Genomic DNA, 18,207 nt, shown 5'->3' with positions numbered 1-18,207 from the left:
TTCAAGTCTTTATTGTGTGCAGAATAAGGACCAGTGCCTATTCCACTCTAATTTAAGAGGAAAATATCCATATGAAACTATAAATATCTTTAAGACTGGCTCACATACTTTGCCAGCCTGAATTTTTTCTGCATCAACGCTTGAAGTCTTACTCAGTTTAAAAAAACTCCTAACAATTTAATGACCCTCACTGATGTTGTAAAGGGATACAAATAATTTTCTCAGGCTCCTTCTTTCTTTTTGAAAAAAAAAAACAAAACAATACAGCTGCTCACTTTACCCATGTGTACCTGGTAGCTCTGAGATTGCCTCATTTTTTCCATTTGACTCTCTTTTTTTTCCCTTCCACCAAAGCCTGGGAATGGATCAAAGAAAGGTGGTGCCAGGGTGCTGGGATTTTTTTTTGTTGTTGTTTCATTTTCTTTCTTGACAGGGCTCTTTTGGGCATTGGAAGGATTTTCCCGCAGCCTCCTTTCAGGAGCTGTGCATGTTATCTCTGAGGCTGCAACACGGTGCCTTCCTATGCCTAACCCTGTCAATTGTGATTCCGTGGCACAGCTGGCAAGTGAATGTCACCCCATTGAAGCAAAGTGATGCAAGGGCTTTTGCCAGGAAAGAGTTGCAATAAAGAAACTGAGTGTTAAGTGTGACATCATTGAATTATCTGTCATTTAATATTGTATTCCCATCCATCTCTTACAATATTCCAGTCTTTTGGTGCATGATTGGCAAGATTTCCTATGGAAATGTTTAAGAGAAGAAAACGTTCCCCACTGGATAGAGTGGAGGAAGGCAAGAAGGACATCAGCTCCAAAATTATTTTCTGTTCTCAAATTGTGGCTTGAACAGAAGGGAGAATAGCCTCCAGTGGTTTAAGGCAACACAGGAACTGCTTTAAATTATGCTGGTTGCAGTCATCCCATAAGGAGTCCTGCATCAGTTGGAAATAGTGCTGAATGTGCCACTACCTCCCTTCACACCCACAGTTTCTCTAAACACACTATTTTAATAGGGGGAATCTGGCATCTAAGGATTTGGCTCACAGTTTGGCTATCTGGTGTATGAACAGATGCTCAAGCACAGCCTGTCAGTGTTTTCTTGCCTATTTCTCTGCTGCAGGAAGCCACCAGCTGATGCGCTCATGCAGTTCTTTTATAGTAGTACTATGTGCTTCATGCAGGTTCTGTGGTCGATTCTCACACCTGCCTTTTAAAACCAGACAGGAAGGAAAAACGTTTTCTTTCCCCACTTGTGAAAACCAGTTTGTTGTTGCTGAACCTGTCACAGCTGTTCTGAAGATACTCTTTCTAGCTGAGCTGTGAGGGTGCAGTTGAAAAGGTCAAAATGCCATGTAGGTTATACACCATCTCCTACCTGCAGCAGTACGTTGCTGGACATAATTTACAAGGATAAACCTGATTTTAAAAGAGATCTTCAACCTGATGGCTTGTAAGCCAGTTTTTCAGGGAAATTAAATCCCTTTATTCTGCCAGCAGGCTGCTCTCTGAAGTGAATGCAGCATCTGCATCATATTGTCTGTATATAAGTATCTAACAACAACAGAGGCCGAATAAAATCTTTCCGCACTCATCCAAACACAGTTCTTTACTAAGGTTGTTTCAGAATTTCCTAAAAACATCTATTGAGGAAGACCATTGCAGGAAATATCAAAAATTCAAACTCTGAAGCAGATGGAAAAGTAAAATATAAGTATTTCCCATTAAAAATCCCATAGGAATTCTGAGTTTCAGCAAGTTCTAGAACCTACTTTTACTAATCCAATTTTGGCTTCTTTGTCCAGGAAGGTGTCTGTTCGAATTAACATCTCCTGTCAGAAGCCAAGTTGAGTAAAAAAGGATGTTGCAGCTCTCTATAGTGGCCTCTTTTGGTGATCCAGTAGCCAAGTTACACCCATTCTGTTATCCTGCAGTAATCACATTTGCGATTGTTTGGTTACTGTATTGTTTGTTATACTGAAGAAATAGACACTTGACAGTAAATCTTTCATTGAACAGTGCATGTTTAGAAAAGCACAACAGGTTGAAACATTCCTTGCATCCCTAAATGGGAACTGAGAAAAGATAAATAGAGGTGTGTTAATCTGTTTTGTTTTTATTGTTGTTAGGGTATTCAGGGGAATTTATACTCTGGCTGAATACCTGACCTCTCTCTTTTGATTAACAGTCACTGAGAACCTGATTCTCTACTGCTCTGTGCCTGGTTTAGTAATGTAGTTGGTGTAGCAAGGATGTAAAATGATGCCTGTTTGATTTGCTCTGGTGTAAATGTCTGTATTTGGTGTCAGGCAGGGATCACAGGATCACATTTTAGAATATCTTAGGTGATAAAACATATCCACAAAGTCTTGTGGTGTTTTCATTATAGTTAGGTTAGAGCTTCATCAGAGTAAATTGGTATTTTTCGATGGTTTTCAAGTGCCTGTTTAATTTACATAGAACCACAGAACAGCTAAGGCTGGAAGGGTCATCTAGTCCAGCCTCCTGCTCAAGCAGGGCCACCTAGAGCAGGTTATTTAGGACCATGTCCAGGTGGCTTTTGAAGATCTCCAAGGAAGGAAACTGCACAACCTCTCTGTGCTACCTGTGCCAGTGCTCCATCACCCCACACAGCAAGAAGCTGGAGCTGTGCTCTTCATAGCAAGGGCATACACTGAAACAGAGGGTTAGACTGAATATAAGGAATTTTTTTTCTTCCATGAAAGGAATCTCACATTAAATGTACTTGTGTACAGCGTGTTCTGACCTCCTAGCTGACCCTGCTCTGAGCAGGAGGCTGGACTAGAGACCTCCTGAAGTCCATTCAGACCGGAGTTATCCTATCAGTCTGTGATTCCAAGTTTCCCTAAAGTTTCGTAGAATACAAATAGTTGAAGTCAGAGATGCTGTTTTAAGACATGCAAAATACGTAACAGATGTTTAATTTGTTCCTCATTATCAAAAACAAATACTGAAATCACCAGGAATCAGACATGATTTCGTGTATAGAATTTTGAACGTGATTTCATCCTTTGAAGGGCTGCTTGGGATGATGCCATGATCTGTCAGTTAGGGTAGTTTGAGGAGTTTGAATGTTGTCAAAGTCTGTGCAGCAAGATTGGCAGCTGGCCTAAGGGAATATCAAATCTTCCCCTCAAACTTGTAAAGGAAGGAAGTGAGCTGGCGGTCTAAAACTATAAAACACAAACGTATTGGGCTGTTAATCCTACATAAATGAATGTAGGATTTAATGCAGATGTAATGCACGTGGTGTCTCCTGTCTTCACCCCCCTCCAGCATCCCATCAGATGGAAAAAACTCTGGACTGGCTCTATGGATGCACCGACCCTGTCAGTCTGCGGAGCACAGGGCTATGCCCCTGCATTCCTTGCAGCACACGAGCTGGGTTGTCCTTATCAGGGCATCGTCAGATAGTTCAGGGCTAGTCTCTCTGTAAACAGCCCACATTAAATGTATTTGTGTTTTGGCATGGTGGCTTTCTGGATTAGGTTTTTCTCACATGCTCCCCAAACAGTCTCACACATTTGATATTTAAAAAAGGAGAAATGTTAAGAATTCAGGAATGCAGACACCGAGATGAAATTACAATTTCTTTTGGAATGCCAACAAAAATGCTGGGAGACTGATGAGATTTCCTGTCATATCAGTCTGTAAAAACCTGTCCACTGTTTTCTTGTTTTCCTTGGAAAGGCTCAGTATTTTAACTAATTAATTTTCTAATTCCTCACATGCCATTCTTTAGGCATTGCAGGGCAGGTGTCCATTGATGCCAATGGAGACAGATACGGGGATTTCTCTGTGATAGCAATGACGGACCCCGAGGCAGGCACGCAGGAGGTAAGAAAACAAACACCATTGCACTTGGCCACTGATGAGTTAGCCAGTGCAGTGTAACAACATCCTATCATCTGTTTACTCAGTAGGCATCTGTTTATTAAATATACACATGAGAAAGATATTGCTTAACTGTGTCAACCTGCAGCCCAAATCCTTTCTATTAAAAAAATAAATCTAGAAGTGTTCCTAGAAAAATGTTTAATGTCTTGTCTTCAATAATTCTTCACGTCTCTCTTCATGTTATGCTAATCTTTAAAATTTAAAGGATTAAATATCACATGGTATCTAAACCCTGGTAAACTGTGAATATGATAAATTATTGTTTGAAATAAGTCCTTTTATACATTGGTAAGAAGGACAATTAGGCATCATGTACACCAGTTGAGTTATTCCAGTGGATGTGGCAGGAGTAGAAGCAGATGGACTGTGAAGAACAGGCTTTGCAAAATAGCAGCACCTGCACACAGTTAACAGCATGGTTGGATTGAGTTTATTAATACGCAGATTGCTGTAACTCCAGCTGAGGCATACAGCTTCTGCTAGTTGTGCTGTTAATTGTAAATTAAGGATCAGCATAAGCTTTGTTGGCCTCCCCATCTTCATCAAAGAGCCCAGCAAGCTCAGAAGTAAAGCGAAGCAGCAGTAAACCTGTGCCGGACATTTCTCTATGAAGTCTCGTCAAGTTATTTTTCTTGTCAGTGCTGCAGCAATGACAAATTGAAGCCTTTTTAAATGAATGAGGGTGGCTAGTGTGTTTTGGTGTGTAAAAATGACTGAAAAAATCCAGCAGTAAACTGCAGACACTCCCAGGGGTAGGAGTAATCATGATTAATTGAAGTTAGGAGGACAAATTAGTTGGGATAAGCTTGGTATGAACAACTTGTATATTTTCTGTTTGTTCAGCCCATTAGCTCTTTATCCTGTTTATCAGTTTTATATCCCTCACTTGGCCTTCCTTCTGTTGTTCTTTCACTTGCAATTTATTTTTTTTATTTCCTTCATGTTACCTTTAACTTTTTAACATATTGGTCATTTTAATTTTTCTCTGCTTTTTGATCCATGTATACAGATAATTAATTTCCTTTATATGTGATTACTTATTGTAGCATCTGCTATATTCATTTCTATCCTCATGCCTCACTCTAAAAACAGTGTATCTTTGATGCCTTTTTTTATTCCTTTTGCCAATTTCTTCTGTGTCAGTACAAGAATATTTGTTTCTCAGTTAAGCTGAATTAAATGAATCGGTGCTTGGGCAGAGCTGTTTTCAAAGGACCATGTGCAGAGTTTAAAGCTAGATGAACACATCAGTCCACCTAGTTCAGCTTCTGCTTCATGATAGGCAGGCGGGTTTCGTACCCTTGTATGGACCCCTGTAGTTCACATGTGAGTAAAGCTTGCACCATAACATTCATTTTACAGGCAGGCATACATTTTACATTTGGAGGCACTGAAGAACAGTGACTGTCTCACTGGCTCCCTTGATGTGTGTTTTAGTGTTTAAACACTCCTGCTTTTTACAAATCTATATCCTATTTCTGATCTGAATCTGTTTGGTTGCTGCTCGTAGCCACTTGTTCTTAAGCCTTTCTGCATGCTTTCATATTTAGTAAAACCTGATAGTAGAGGAGGCTTACGCTGTAATAAAGATGCCTCTCCCACTACAGTCTGATAAATTAAACAATCCCTCAATTAAGTCTGCTGCCTGCAAATGCTCTCTGAGGTTTTCTTTTCCTCTCCTTTTTCCATTTTACTGAATTAGCATTTATTTTTGAACAAATATTATAAAAAGTCTTTCTTCTAAGGTTTTAACTCCTTGTTGAAATGCTGGGAGAGAAATTAGCTCCTTTATTTAGTGTGAAATCTACCTCTGCTTACCAAGCCAGGGTAAATGTTATCTGTCTTTTATCTATTTCTCTTCAAAATAGAGTTTAGGTAAAATACTTGAACAGGCAATCAGTCTTGAATTTTGAACCCAGTGTGCTTATAGATGTTTCTTATCCACAAGTTAGACAAATACATTTTTGATGTGTTCCTGTCACTGCTGCTGTGACTACTAACAATGACTACTTCATTGTTATCATATTTGGACTTTTACCTTTACTAGTGTGCATAGATTTTTTCAAACTATTTTCAGATGACTTACACACTGCTGATAGCACAATTTAATCCTGGAACTTTGCAGTAGATGCAGTGCATGATACCTTGAATAAAGCCTGAGTTTATGCTTGAGGATGGGACTGAAATTCTAAAGTATCTTGTTGAATTGGTCTGAATTAATAGTCCAGGATACCAGAATGGTAAGCACAAAATTGCCTTTCCTGTGCAAATATAAAAAAACGCAGAAGAGAAGGTGGAGAATGACTGGGTCTGTAATAGCTCTGCAGAAGAGCTGAAGATTTAACTGAATGTGATCAAGTATCTCCAGGTCCTTGCAAAATAGACAAAAAAAAATCCAAAATACTAAGTACTTTAAATGATTCTTTCACTTGGCTGAGTGACAGTCCTGGGCATTCAACCCACTGTGGAGGAATTGAAGAGAAAAAAGGGAGAGCAGGAAGAATATTCAAGAGGGTTAAAAAAAAATAATAATTTTGAACTGGGTTTATACAGAAGAAAAGCCTGAGGGTAGACCAGATAAGAATCTGTGAATATGTAAAAGGATGTTTCAGAAAGGAAGAGTCTGTATGTCCACTGGCAATTGGATAAGTAGTGATGGATAATTGCAACAAGGGAGATTTGAGTTACATGCTGGGGAAAATCACTGATAGTAAAGATAGCTAAGTTCCAGAATAACTGTCTACAGAAATTGTCAAGTCTCCCTCTGGAGGCTTTCAAGAATAGGTTAGATAAATATCTGTCAAGAATGCTCTTGTTCAGCTGATCTTGCCTTGGGGCAGGACATGTACTACATAACCTCCCAAAGACCCCTTCAGCCTTGTTTTGTGTGATTCAGCATCCAGCCACAGGAGTCCAAGCAAATACTGCAGCTCTCTTGTTTGTTTTAATTCTCTAACATGATAGGAAAATCATTTTCTTCCTTTCTTTTTTTTTGCGTAGGTGATTGGGGACTACTATGGAAAGCAGGGACGTTTTGAGATTCGATCAAATGTGAAATATCCTTGGAATCATGGCAGACTGAGAGTAGATGAAAGCCGAGTTTCGGAGCACACAAACAATACACCGTGTAAATCATGTAAGTTTTAGTGACTTAATGGTACCTAGTGATGAGAGAGAGGAACCCACGTGGCAAAGCAGCGTAACGGGCTGTATTAAATTGCTCAGCACAGTTGTCCAACTAGGATATGACTACCTCTCCCTCCTGACTCTCTGTGAAGCTAGGGTCTGGCGTCCCTGGATGGTATGTGGTCTGAATCACTTTCCTCTCCTTAAACGTGATAATAATCATGATGCCTGTGTGAGGCACAGCCCAGGGCCCTGGAGGCTTTAGAGCCTTCCAGGGGCTAAAAGGTAAGATCTATTTTAGCCAGAAAGAAGGATATAACTGAAAGCCTAAGCAGAGAATAATCATACATAGAATAATTAGCAGCTGGGGCGCTCAGTGCTGAAGGGAGTACTTTTAGCCCTTCAAGTTCAGAGTGATTTTCAATGCTATCAGAACATGCAGGAACTAGAGTAGAAGAGGTTCCCACGGAGTCCTGAACTCTGAATGTCTTTATCTGGTGTTGGTCATTCATTTTCTAGCCATGTGTATTTTCCAGTATATGAATGCAAATAGTTCTTATTGTGAACATTGATTGTTTATTTTCCCCTTTTTCAAGCAGGTGGTCTAGGAGAATCAGCAGTTACAGGAATAGTTGTGGGTGCCTTGCTGGGAGCAGGCCTGCTAATGGCTTTTTACTTCTTCAGGTTAGTCCAATTCATTGAAGGTTTTGTTAAACCCTACTCACCATCCAAACCTCTCAGCTGCTTGCATCACATCCCTGATCGTAGACAAAGATGCATAATAATAATCTGAGGAAATATTTCTACCATAGACAGTGAATACACTTTGATTGTCCTTTTGTGTAAATTTGAATCATTTTATCAACTCAGGGCCTCATTGTGTAACTGTTTACATCTTTGAGTAATTTTACTCATGGAAGTAATTCCACTGAGTTCTATTCATTCACAAGCTACCTTGATAAAGTGGCCTGGCCTTGAAAGCCTTCTATGTTTGGTATTCTTTGCCAGAACAATTGTGCAGTCTGTGATCATGTAAGAGATTTATACCACTTGCCTGATAGTTAGTTTTTGAGCATTGGATAGAAATGTATGGGAAGCTAAAAAGGGATTTCTGTTTTGGTTTAAGAGAGCATTTGGATCTCAAAGCTGTGCATTTGACTTAGTAAGCTGAGGACAGTGAAGGGTGATCAGCATTTTATTCCTGTTTAAGTAAAATAATTTGTACATTGCTAGTCAGCAAATGCAAAGTCTAGAGACTTGATCCTACACTGACAGACGAAATTATCGTTATATCTGTTCAGCATCTTGCATATGGTATTATTCATCCTATTATGGTATAGAAGAGAAAAGGCAGACAGGACAATAGAATTAACCACTGCATGTAAGAATCAAGTCATTTAATTTAATCAAAACATCTGTTTTATAAAAAATATGCCAACAAAACGAAGAAGTAAAAGTTGCATAAGTTTACTAGTGCATTTCCAGGGTTTCAAAAGATCTGAGAAACAGGATTTTTCATCAAATAATTACAACTGTAATTCCTCAGGATGATTTTAGTCTTGCATGTTGTTGGTGCTTATATTGTATAGGTCTGAGACAAGACAATTTATCTGGGACTAATTATAGACTATGTTTAAAAGACAAAAAAAGAAACAAAAAAACAACTGTTTATTTATATTGTACTTCATCAGAGGTTCTTGCATGTTTTATACGTTCCCAATCTGATCTGATAATTTTCAGGTATGTTTTTTTTTTAGCATTGCTGGTATTGGGAGGAATTGGTAGGTGAAGACAAGAAATGTCCTCTAACTCCAGCAGTAGAATATACGGAAACATAGCATATCAGGAAGAATGGGTCAGATTTTCAGAAAACGCAGTTCTAGGAATTGTGTGTCTGGAAGTGATTTTTACCTGAAGATTCTGTAACTTTCAGACTGTATATGCACAATCTGATTACATCTTTCTAATCATTTGGATCTCTAATCACCACGGATGGGCATGCAAATACAGTTTTGAGTGTGCATGCAAACCCCATCAAAAGGTGTGGATTGTGGTTCTGATATGTAGCTTTGAAAGGATTTAAACTCAAAGAGCTGCATTTCTGAAAGAAGAATCTATCTGTGGGGATGAGCTACTACTGGGTGTGTTCTGACTTAAATATACATAAGTAAAGTAAAGAAGATAGATTTTTCTAGTTATTTTGGAGCCTACAGATACAGACACAAATGTCTAGGGAATCTTTTCAGAATAACGTAGGTACCCACTTTCTACTGAGCCATATTATCCTAATTAAAACCGTGGTGTTTTGAAAATCCTGTATCCACCACCATGTATCTAGCACTGACTTCTGCTACACATGCAAGTGGAACAGAGCTTTCCATGGCACGCAAGCATGCTGTCATGCATCTGCACAAGCAGTACGGTGTGCAGATGGTGCTGGACTAATGCCCTTTTGAAAATTTGGTCCTGCAACTCGGTAGAAGCATAAATGCATGAATTGTAAACATAGTAGTCTTATGATTTTGGGGCACAATTTGGGTACTAAAGTGGAAACTGAAAGGCAGTTCAGAGGGTTTGTTTGACATAAAAATTAGCTTAACAGGATTCTTCAAAGGCTCTGGAGGAAGACACACAGGAAAAAACTGTGTCTAAGGCATGACCAACTGTATTTACGTCTTATCTACCATCTACATCCCTCTTCTTAATTCATCTTACTACCTCCTCTGACATTACAAACTCTGACATTAGCTTTCTGAAAGGGAGATGGGAGGGTTAGTTAGCTAACATACAGTTTCAGTGAGAAATGCAACTGAATAAAGAGCGAGATCCGTTGTTTGAACTCTGCAGAAAGTGCCCCCCTTATACAGGAAAGAAATTTGGCTTTGATCAGTATAAAGCAGTGATGTGACACAGTTCACATGACACTTCGCAAAAACTTCCTAATCACTTAGATCAGTAATTTTCAAAGAAGCAAATGTCTGTGTCTGGGTGCTTTGAGACTGCTGTGTAGAGAGTAACGAGCATTCCTGAGCCTGGGTAAAATGTTTCAAGGCAAACTTCTTTAATCTTTGAACAGGGTTTCATATTCTGTCACATTTCATTTTTCAACTGGCACCCAGCTGTCCCCTACGGGCATTCTTTATAAGGGAAGTCCTGTTATCCTATAGCTGGAGAAGGATTTCTCACTCCGTTCTTCTCCTTTCATGCAGAAAGAAATACAGAATAACTATTGAGAGAAGAACTCGACAGGAGGACTGTAACATGGGGAAACATCGGCAGTTACGCGAAGACTCCATTAGATCTCATTTTTCTGCTGCATAAAGAAGAAAAATAATCCCATTCTTCCTGGGGAAAAAAAAGAAATGGGGAAATGGACAGAACCAAAGACATCAGTGTAAAAAGAAGAGGCTCTTGAAGAACTCAATCTTTTAAGCAGTAATTTTGTCTTAATTTTTTTCAGAAGCTCAGGAATGATTTACTAATCACATTATGCCGCATGGCCTTTCATCTCATGAAAAAAAAAAAAAAGATGCAATTTGATGTTATAGGAAGTACTTAAGATATACTGTCTTTACATATTAAGGCATATATTAAGGGCAGCAGATGTGGGTTTAGTTGATGGGGATGCCTCATTCTGTTCCCTGTTTTTTAGCTCCTACCGTCTCCTTCTTTAATTGCATCTCACTCATGGGTATCAATATGGTTTCACAGACACAGCTGCTGGTTTGCTGTCAAATTTTACAAAAAAGGGGGGTCATTTGGGGTATGAGCCTGCATCACTAAATCATTGTCGCTGATTACAGGGAATAATGCAGAATTAGACATACAGAGCTTAGTCCTGGGAGGGAGCCAGCAGTTTGGGTGTAATTAACTCCATGGGGTGTAACAAACTCCACTCATAGGCAGGTGGAAACACACACAAATCATTCTTCCCTTGTTTGTGTAGTATCACAATCAAAAGCATTGATTCTCCCTCTTATGCACTGAGAGTTAGGAAAAACTCCAGTGAAGGATGTGAAGTGTCACTGGTGTGAAATAGTGAGAGAAAGAAGACAGACCTCCAGAGAGGGCCAGCCAATTCTTCAGTCTTGCATGTTTTATCACACTCTTCTCTCTCCACTACCATCACCTTTCAGAGAGGCAAATATCATCTGTGTGGAGCTTTCTCCTGTTCCCAGTGAAGTCAATGGCAAAATCCCATTAACTTCAGTGAGCACAGGATCGCATCCAAAATATGTAAATATGGAAGTGTGTAACTGAGGCAATTCAAAAAGTGGTCTTTTTCTGTAAAAATGACATTCCATGCTACCATTTTATTTTTAGGATATTTTTTTATCTTGTATTTTTCTATTAAAATATCTATATTTGCTTTGGTAGGATTAAAAGTTAAGGGAGAGAATGTTTTGAAGACGTATTTTTTATGACAGGAGTAACGTGGGGAAAGTCAACAGCTGTAAGTACATTTTAGAAGCAACATTTAGGGGAGGAGAAGTGACTTTATAGATAGTAAACTTTCTGTCCCCCGTTCTTCTCCAGGCATGTGCAACATGCAAACATTTGTTTTAACCAATATAAATGCAGTTGTCAAGTTGTCTATACAATGATGGCTCTGATCCTGAACATAATGAACTGTTTGCATATTAAATCGGTGAGACCAACTAACTATTCACGTGTGTGCAATTAAACACACAAACAGCTACCTTCAGGAATCAGGGTGGTAAAATGCTACTCTAGGGCTGACATTAATTCTGCTGCCATCGGTATCCCTGGGAATTTTGCCACTGACTTTACCAGGAGCAAAACTGAATCTGTGATGAATTAGCTACTGGCAAGTTATTTTATATTAGACAGAGGAGAGCTCTTTCTAGTCAACAAATGAACAGCTATTATTATAGATGTGGTGAAGAAGACCTGAGAAAATACTGTCTGTGAGAAAACCCAGCTATGACTATGATCGCAATGCATGAAATCCTTTGGCTTATCCTTTTCTGATTTCATAAACAGAACTTTCTGGTCTCAGGAGTCACAGTCAGACTTTACACAATAGTTATTGTCATAACTGGCACTGAAGCCTGTGTTCTACAAAACTTTTACGCTCTGAGAAGCCAGAGTGCAAATTCAAAGAAACCATTTTGGGGTAGCTGGAAGTGAATGAAGAGTGAAAGCTGGCTCTGTCTTCTTTTTGCTGTTTTTTGTCCATGGGGAAATACTCCATGGAATAATTCCTTGGCCTGTTTTTGCTATTTCTTACATTGCACTATCTCTTAGCATATATAGTGGCTCATCACCTGCCTCTGTGCTCAATGTCCCAGGCAGCCAGAGGGCCAGGCTTCCTGACTGTCAGGGCAGCTGCAGGGTAGATGATGGCTGTGGACTGAGTAGATCCAGCATCTTTAGGACTTGCTGTAACAGGCGTTATTCACCTGCAAGATTTATATCCTCCCATTTTCCAGTCAGGGCCTGTATGACTTCTGCAGAGGTTCGTTATCCAAAGTAACACTGATCTCAATGGACAGGTTTCTGAAGTAGCCTCCGTATCTCATGGGTACCAGAGAAGGACATAGGCTAGAGCAGCATTCATACTGTCATAGAGTCGGGGAGAAAAAACATTTCTGATTTTTTTTTTTGATTTTTCTTTTAAGTATTTGAGTTTATCTAGTGTCTGATTAAGGGTTTTATTTGTATTTGTTTAAAAAAGATTTCAAAGAGAATTTTGATCTACTTCTTGTTTTGCAAATATGATTCAGTATTTTTTGTATCTATTTGGCTACTTTGCCACAGAAAAAGAGAATGAAATGTTTTAAGCATGTGGAGAAAATAGGGTATGATTTAAAGGATAGACCTTTTTTTTTTTAGAAACGATGTTTCCTATGAGTTGTCTTCTGTCTGAACAAGTACCCAACAAGTTAGGGTGTGAGGCAGTAGCATAGATCTGCCTTTATGCTGTGCCACATACAGTCATGTCAGTCCAGAAGATCAGAGCAATAATACCTGACTAGGACAACAAATTGTTAGGACTTCTTTATTATGTCATCTTACTATAACTAAACATAAAAAAAAAAAAAAATAGCATGAAAGGTCACTCTTTAAGTAAAAATAATTCCGATCCTCAATTTTATGTGAGGTTTTTAATCATGACTACCAAAAGTGTTGTCATGAGATATCTTTTGGTGGAATATTGATGGAGGCCTGGCCACAACTTTACAACCCAGCACTTCCCACCTTCTTTTGAAGGCGAACCTTTCTTGCATGTTAGAACATTTCAAATCAATGGGCTTTAATCTTTCTAAATTGGTGTACACCAGTGCACTTTTCCATTGGAGGTGTGGAGATCATTTAAGATGTTTCACATAAGTAATTCTTCTTAGCTGCCTCTCACAGGCTGTGTGTTAATAGTTCCCAGGTCTTCCAGGAACCATAGATCAACTGTCTTGAGTTTAGATTATTCAGCAGAGATTCTTTACCATCTAATGCACTTTTCCTTTATGGTTCATGTGCATTAGCTCAATGCCACAATGTTTAGGCTTTAAACTCAGTAAGGGAATGTCTAATCAAAATAATAATAATTGATTCTCAAGAGTTTTCAAAACCTACATTTTTGGCTTCAACAAATTACCCATATTGCAAACATACATTGCAGAGCAGCACAAGGAAGGCCTTGACTCAGCCCAGCACTTCAGAAGACATTTAAAATATGCTTGACTTCAGCTTCTAAGTGCTTTGCTCACTTGGGACCAAAGGGTATCATCCTGGCCATGCCTGAACCAAAGGGAGCCTTGCGGTGTGCTTGAACTGGAGTGAGGTTGGCCCCATACTCCATATGTTTATTGCACAGTCTTATAGTTGTGCCTGCTAAATTGAAACTGACCTGGTGGCTTCATGTCTTTTGTTGAAGTGGCAAATTCTGCTAATTTAGCATTTCATTAAACTACCAAATATCAGTCAGCTTAATAGCTGATTCACCTCAAAATCCTCTTCTTGAGGATTATATGGACAAATTACCTCACTTCCACCCTCTTACCTGCAACATGTAGACTTCCGCTGCAAGTTGGCTGTTGCAGCATACTCTCCAAAATAGAAAGATTAACAGAAAGTTCCAATAGTACCTGTGATTTAGTATACTGGGACCCACAGCTTCAGTCAGATGCCTAGATACTTCGGTGTGGGCCAGAGGTAGTTCTGGAAGTTTTGCTAATGGAGAGTCTGTGTGTCCAGAGCTGTCTATGACTGCCATCGTACCCATTAATTACCAGTTTCTTTTGTGATGTGCCTCAGTGAAGACCAAATCTGGCTCAGTTCTGAGAACATTAAGCAACTGCTAAAAATTGGAATCTAAAGTGTTGTGCACTTTGCCGGACTGTGGCCAGAATTCAGTTTATTAAAGAGTTACATTCGTTCACTTCTCAAAATATATTTTGTTGATCTGCTTTCAGCATGTCCTTAAGAAATGCTTTATTGCATTATTGAAAGTATTTTATAGTTTTTTAATGGGTAATTATTAAGATTTAGCTAATGGTTTGAAAACACTGGGGAGGATGGGAGTTGAGCTGGGCAAAGTAAGTCTGCACCCAGACAGCTTGTTTTATCAGGAGGTTGATCTGATTCATTTTTGGGGCTTGGAGATCTAATTACACTCTCATTAAGCAAATGAAAAAAAAACCTCTCCTTGATTCAGTGGAAGCAAACTGAGACCCTCAGTGAAGTGTCTTCAGGCTTTACACTCAGCATCTTGAAGCAGTTCAGAGTGAATTTCTAAGCTTTGCAGTAGAACAGGCTGCATCAGCCTTAGCTGACCTTGGCTCCAGAGCAATTTTCACCTCATGAATGCCATAATGCTCCTGGAAAGCCAAGAATAGACATCAAAGACAGGAAGCTAATAGTCCTGGTCATAAATTTCTTTGGCAATTCAGTCCACCTTTTCCGGAGCTCAAGACAGTTCCACATCCTTCACTACCCTCCTCTGTGCTTCAGTGTAGCCATGTAGCTGTTCTGTTTCTTTAACTAAAGCAGTTGATTTTTTTTTGCTCATTTTCTCCTGGAGTAGAATGAACACTGTTGAATTCCCTATTTTTAATGCTCTTTTCTCCAGCTTCAGAAGTGCTCTGAAAGGAGATGACCATTTTGCATCATGTTGCCAGATGTGCTCCCTCCTCACTGGGAGGTGGCTCTTTTTTTGTAATTTCAGCCTTTGGTCCTTGTTGACATGCTGTTCAGCCACAGGCACACCTCACGTTGGGCCACTGCCACACCAGCCTCTCTCTGAGATTTACACCCAGAATTGTCTGGTGTTGCCTGACTCCTGAACTATGCAAAGTTGAAAAATGGGGTTGACCAAAAAGCCTCTGAAGTTTAATTGGAATTTTGCAGCTGGCATCCGTTCCTTGTAAGAACATCCAAGGCTGGCACCACAAATTGTAATTACAGGAGCAGTCCCATTGAAGTTAATGATTACTGGGCATCACTGGGCTCACAGGACGTACAGTAGTCCAAGCATGGTCAGGTGATGTCAGCCACTGTCTTTTGTTTTTACCCTAATTGTTGCTATAAAATGACATCAAATGTAGTGACCCCACCCAAAGCAGGGCAGATGGACATGGATGAGTTTCTGATGGTACCTTACTTCTTCTGGAGATCAGGAACATGCTCTAGTAACTTGTCTCACAGCAGTGAATGATGAAGGAACACGTTCCATGGAGGCAATTTTAGCCCTTTTTAGAAACAAAGAAAATCAAAAGTTACTTTCTGGAATATATTTTTGAAGACATACTGGAAAAAGTTTTGCCTTCAGATGTCATGTGTGTGTCTCCTCTCCTCCCCCCATGTCCCTGCCCCCCCTTTCTTTCTTGCTGTTGAAAGCACAAAAAGATTTGTGTGTGTGTGAAACCTTTCAAGTGGAAGAACGGAAGTGTTTGCACTGTGCCCATCCCTGCTTAAAGGCAGAAATGAATTCAGATGGCTTCAGGCCTGTATTTTTTCCATTCTCAGATACCTTTTAACATTCTGAGACTGATGAAAAATGATTGATGAAATTAAAACAACTAGCTATTTGTGAGAGACCTCAGACCTGGCTGTCCACAGGGGTCAGCAAGCTGTGCAGCAGACTTTGATAGTGTTGTTTCTCTTCCAGAGAATGACAGGAAGCCTAAGCACTTTGGCTTGCCCCAGTGAAGCCTTAAGTCTGGCATAAATGCAACTCTCCCTTTATCTCACCAATAGAAGATGAAAGGATAAAGGTTAACGTTGGTGTTTTTAAGAGGTTACGGCTGGTTTTGATCAAGAAGATAATGCTGCCATGGCTTTGAGGCTTTCTTGGGGTAGTGTTTAGTTATGTCCAGTGTATCATTACATAGACTGTTTTATTATGCTATTACTTCTTCCAGAATTTACCTAGCAGGAGGCCTCTTAACTGACATAGACTGAATTTATAGTATACAAAAATAGCTTTCAAAAGAGAGGCTTAGAGTTCATTCAAAATCTCTCACTAACCACTAACTTAATATTCTGCATCAAAGTCAAAATATTCTCAATAATAAGACACTGTTAAAGTTTGTATGTTAAGCTGTAGTACTTCAGAAATCTTACGTGGACTCATTAGGTGTTAAATCTCTGAAAGGTTAAAATCCACTCTGTGTGAAGTATTGCTTGGTGTTTCTGTTATGTGAATGTTTCTAGAGGACACTTGAGCAAGCAAAGAAATGTACCAAAAAGGGTATTTAAAAATAATCTTGTTTTAATGGTTTCTTTTGTAATCTCAACTGGTATGCACAAGGAATACGCAATTCTCTCCATCCAGACTAAGATCAGAGGGTTTTCTAATGTTATACTGAAACTTCAGCAGATGTAATCAGTACAGCTGTGCTGATTCATGCTTGCTGATGGTCTGGACTTCTCTTTCTCTGTGAAGTTCAAATGCAGTGTGACAGAGGAACGAGACTACTGGAAAGCCAGTGTCACAGTTAGTAATCGGTGGCCGGTTATCCTGGTGCTGTGCAAGATGATAAAAGGTGTATGTGGCATCCCCCTGATGTAGTTTCACAGCAGATGACATAATGAGTTCTGCAGTGTAGGATGCAAAAGATGAAGAGATATATTGAGAATAATGGGAAAATATCTGTGCAGTTGAGTTAGGGAGAGAGAAGAGGGAAGATACTCAGGGATTGATTATACTCCCATGATGGTGCTGTTGACTGTACAGAGGGTGGGATCAAGCTCTTTCTCCACAGTACATTGTCTTTATTCAATATCTAATTCTTAGAGACTCAGCAGAAAGCTTATTCACCTTTTAAATCCCACATAGCTCCCTTACCTAACATTTAAATGGGATTTAAGGGGTGCAGAGGAGAGGTTGTACCATGCCTATAGGTCTGGGTATGTGCTAGTAACAAAGTCTTCTTTCCTGTGCAGGTCTAAAAGTGCTGAGAATACTTAGGTATAGTGGCAGGATCAAGGCAATGGGTAGAATTTGCTGTGTTTCTTGTGCATAAGGTGTAATTATCACAAAACTAAGAGGACTCAGGATAGACACTGTGGACGTTAACTCTGTCCCCTTTTTTTGGGTGATGCTGTTCATTATTGTAAAAATACTGGACAACAGAGAAACCTATTATCAGTCTAGTAGAAATCGAATGGAAAGCTGCACAGTATATTTTACTGATGTAAGTAGAACTATCTGCATATAATGTGATTTTATTTATTGTTGTTTTTGTGTAGAGGAGAGTGAGTATTCATGACTGTGGATATAACCTTTGTTTATTTGTGTAATGTATTTTATTTCTTTTACAACTCGGTCATTTAAAATACCTACATTCATTGGTGTCTTTTGACTTTTTATTATGTGCATTTTCTTTTACACATTTTAAAAATGCAAAAATATCACATACCTAAATTGTAACAAAATGTTTCCATTAAAGAAATAGGAATATGGTATCACCTATTTCCCTGGTGTCTTTTGTCATATGTTCACTACTCCTTTGGTCTATTTCATAGATAGGGTAATATCAGATGGTAAGGAGTTAATATCCGGAGGTTTACTGAGGGCCATTTAAAACCCTGATTTTAATGATGACTATAAAACAGAAATCAGTCTAACCTGTTTTTGAAAGTATTTCTCTTAGTATATTAAGGTCTGGGAAAGATTTTAATGGGTATAAACAAGTAGTGAATATTT

The 18,207-nt window shown here is 39.2% G+C and overlaps 1 protein-coding gene across 2 annotated transcripts in view; it reads left to right on the top strand.

Moving 5' to 3' along the window:
- Positions 1-17,973, top strand: part of NPR3 (natriuretic peptide receptor 3) — a 46,968-nt gene extending 28,995 nt beyond the window's left edge. Inside the window, exons 5-8 of one of the 2 annotated variants that reach the window (XM_082783990.1) lie at positions 3,760-3,854; positions 6,915-7,050; positions 7,640-7,724; positions 10,250-17,973. In XM_082783990.1, the coding sequence (XP_082640116.1) occupies positions 3,760-3,854; positions 6,915-7,050; positions 7,640-7,724; positions 10,250-10,361 (428 nt within the window). In that variant the 3' untranslated portion in view covers positions 10,362-17,973. Of the gene's footprint in view, positions 1-3,759; positions 3,855-6,914; positions 7,051-7,636; positions 7,725-10,249 lie in introns of both variants that reach the window. The other variant, XM_082783989.1, reaches the window with a different exon arrangement.
- The last annotated feature ends 234 nt before the right edge of the window (positions 17,974-18,207 follow it).

Source organism: Aythya marila (genome assembly GCF_965140915.1).
Source record: "Aythya marila genome assembly, chromosome: Z".
Classification (NCBI taxonomy): domain Eukaryota; kingdom Metazoa; phylum Chordata; class Aves; order Anseriformes; family Anatidae; genus Aythya; species Aythya marila.
The sequence above is the reverse complement of the archived record's forward strand: the minus strand, read 5'-3'. Positions and strand labels throughout refer to the sequence as shown.